At 42.6% G+C, this 3,517-nt stretch overlaps 1 protein-coding gene across 7 annotated transcripts in view; it reads left to right on the plus strand.

The window, feature by feature from the left end:
• Positions 1-1,767, plus strand: part of EFCAB7 (EF-hand calcium binding domain 7) — a 35,810-nt gene extending 34,043 nt beyond the window's left edge. For all 7 annotated transcript variants that reach the window (XM_040611276.1, XM_040611277.1, XM_040611279.1 and 4 more), the window contains one exon: positions 691-1,767. In XM_040611276.1, the coding sequence (XP_040467210.1) occupies positions 691-765 (75 nt within the window). In that variant the 3' untranslated portion in view covers positions 766-1,767. The remainder of the gene's footprint in view (positions 1-690) is intronic.
• The last annotated feature ends 1,750 nt before the right edge of the window (positions 1,768-3,517 follow it).

Here is a 3,517-nt window from a genome sequence, read left to right on the forward strand (position 1 = left end):
TGTGTACTGCACTCCTTATGTACAGTGTCATTTGCAGATGGCTAACTTTGGTTAAACTTGACTTAACCGATCATGTTTAGCCACAAAACAATTTGATCTGCTGATCCCCAGTCCCCATTCTGGAGCTGGGCTTTAATGAAATTTCTATATGAGGGTTCTAAGAGACAGAATGAGATTGAAAATGCGTTACAAATGCAGTTGATACTCTTCTTTGGTCATTTGTGAAGAAAATCCAGTTTTTATTATTCTAAAAGTATGGTCTCTCTTTAAAAGAAGAGGCATCTGAACTGTTTTATATTTCACAGTTTTCCAGTGTAGATACATACAAACCTGTTGTAAACAGGTAGAGTCCTATGACAGAGGCCGGGTTGGGGCCTGTTCTAATATTGCTGCTGACACTTGAGGTAACTATAGCCTGATTCTGTAAGGTGTTTTATTAATTTTAATTTCAGCTTCATTCAGTATAAACTGTAGGCTTAGTGCCCCTTACGCATATTTTGCTGTCATGCAATTAAATTAAATCACAAGTTTTGAATACCAGCTGTCATTATGGATGATGGATGTTCATAATATAGTATTAGTGATATATGTACTGGAACAGTTAATTTTGCTTACATAGCACTTGAGGTAACATATGTGCAGTTCTCCAGTAAACAAGTATTTCACCTCTGTTTTCTCTATTCTATACAGGTTTCTCAGCACGTGATGCCACTGAACGAGCAGGAAGAATGGCTTTATAATTGTGTGCATTCCCTCTTACATTAAATGTTCTAGTTAGAGGGCTGTTTCTTAGCACTCATGCTGAACCAGGAATCTTTTTTGGCAGCTTCTAGGCAATTGGTAGTTTTGTCCTTCTCAAAAAGCTGGCATACATTTATACTTTGCAGAGTTTGATTTGTTAAAGTCAGTGAATCACCTAAGTACTTATTTCTGGTATCATACTTCTGCTGATGGCTTTTAAGAAACATTTATAGTGGTAGTTTAGGGATGGATTAACTGTAAGTATGCAAAATCCTTTGCAGAGTATTCATCACATATGGTCTAACAAAATATATTGGCGTGCAAACATTGAGATGCAATAAAAATTAGGGCTGTTCAGTAATACAGCTGACAGTTGTAACATAATTGTGTTTTATAAAGGCTAGTTTCCCTAAATATCCTCTTATTTTCTATAACATGTAATGTAGTTCCATCACATGCTGGAACTGCTTCACCGAGGAAAAACTTAATCTGTTAAATGGGTCTGATGGATTCCTAATTAAACATCCTTATGGTTTTGATGTCAGAAGCATAAAGAGGTGGGGTTCATGATTTCATTTTGCCACCTGATAAAGTATGTGCTTCTTTCCTTTTTATTTTTTATTTTTTCATTTGATGATAATACTAATCTTATACTTGTTCTGAGTAATTAGTGCCTGGTTTTATACTCTCTTATATAAAATAAAGTCTGCATTTTTATGTGCAATAAGGAAGTAACATTATTTGAGGAAAACAAAAATTTGTCTTCATTCTTGACTGTTAACAGCTATTAATTATTTCCAGGGTAGCTGAAATAAGGAGACTGAAGTCCACCAAGTTTAGGCTGCAATAACAATGAGAAACAGCTTTGAGGTGCTAAAAATATTCATCCTATTATGTTTTTCTGGTTCTTTTAAATGTCCGCTAATGTGGAAAAAATAATGATGACCCTTGCCACTGGATGCTTAAAAAGTGTCTGAGTTTAAAATAGACATTAAATGTATGTGACCTCATCTGTGAGGGCAGCAAGTGGTCTTGAAAAGCTATATTTATCTGCCAGCAACTCCTGCACTCTGCTGTTACTCTGCTGTAATTGTACACTGGGCAAGTAAATGTCAGTTACAAAATGAGAGCCCTGCTAGAGGCCGTCTGTGATTTGCACAGCTCAGCAATTGGTGCTCAGGCAGCTTTACTGGTGATCTTTTAGTTTGTTGGTTTGGTTTTTTTTTCTCCTTAGCAAGTACAGCAGATACCGTTTTCATTTTCAGACTTGTCTGAAAGAACTAGAGGTTGTATTAAGAGGCCCCACGACTATTTGCTAATTTCTAGTTCTAGCAAACAACAGAGCTCTGTAAATGGTGCCCCAGGCAAGGTGTGGATATGGATGTTCATAACCTCGGAAGTTCCTAGCTAGGTGTCTGAGGAGCTGGGAAATAATGAGACACTTTCTGTGCATGGTAGAGAGTACAAAACGAGTTCTATATTATTTGCACTTCTTTTGTTTATAAAATCAGTCATGTTAGATGTGGCAGGAATCCATATGCTACTTAATGTGCATTTTAGGAAAGGAACAGTTAAAACTGAAAGAAGTACTTAGCTGAGAAATCATTGTGCATGCAAAGACTTGGTTTTGCTGCAGGTAGGGTCTAGTTGAGTATGACACAGTGGTACGTTCAGAACCTTTTTTTTTCTTTTCTGATCCTCTTGCTGCTAGCAAGAGTTTTGTATCTAAGTGGAAACATAGGCCTCGCTCGCCATGGTAGGTTGTACCTTTCCTGGCCTGGACAAGTTGAGAGAAGAGGTCTCAGTTGTATCTGCGGTCTTCTCTAGTTTGCTCCAAGTCCAGGTACCACCAAGGCAGAAAAAATAGTCTAGCATTGTTTTTTTTAAAGCTGAACACAGGTAGTAGCCTCTTTCGTTTGATGGGAGACGTTTGGGAGAAAAAGCATCTGTAACAGCTTTAATGTGAATTTCTGAAATATTGTCTTTCTTTTGAGAACTAGCGCTATAGTAACAATGCAGCTTCTTCATAATTTTGCCAGCACTGGCCTTCCCTGACCACCCTTCTGGGGGCACGGGGTGAGTCTCCAGCTTGTGTCAGGTGGTGAGGTGAGGCCTGGGGTGCCAGAGCCTGCATGTAAGGGCCTGTGGTGACATCCCCATGGTGGCCGTAGGGACACGTAGGGGCTGGAGCACAAGTGTTACGGGTGGGTGAGGGAACTGGGGTTGTTTGGCCTGGAGAAAAGGAGGCTCAGGGAGACATTGTCACTCTCTACAGCTGCCTGAAAGGTTGTAGCAAGGTGGGGCTCGTCTCTTCTCCCAGGTAACAAGCGATGGGATGAGAGGCAATGGCCTCAAGTTGTGCCAGGGGGGTTTAGTTTGGGTATTAGGAAAAATGTTTTCACGGCAGGGGTAGTAAAGCCCTGGAACAGGCTGCCCAGGGCAGTGGTGGAGTCCCCCCATCCAGGTGTGGTGCTTAGGGACATGGCTTAGCGGTGGGCTTGGCAGTGCTGGGTTAATGGTTGATCTCCATGATCTTAAAGGTCTTTTCCAACCTAAGCAAGCGTGTGACCCTGTGGCAGGGGGCTAGGCCCCGGGGGTGCTGCTGCAGCCCCCGCCCGGCCGCAGCACCTCGCCTTCCTCTCCCCGCAGAGCCCGGCACCGGCACCCGCTGAGAGCTGCCGGCGCGCAGCTCCGCGGCTCGCCAGGAGGGCTGTCGGCCTTCCGCCGCCTCCTTAACCACGGTGCGACACCGGGACCCCCCAGCCCGTCTCCCGGC

The sequence above is a fragment of the Falco naumanni genome, chromosome 11 (genome assembly GCF_017639655.2).
Source record: "Falco naumanni isolate bFalNau1 chromosome 11, bFalNau1.pat, whole genome shotgun sequence".
Classification (NCBI taxonomy): Eukaryota; Metazoa; Chordata; class Aves; order Falconiformes; family Falconidae; genus Falco; species Falco naumanni.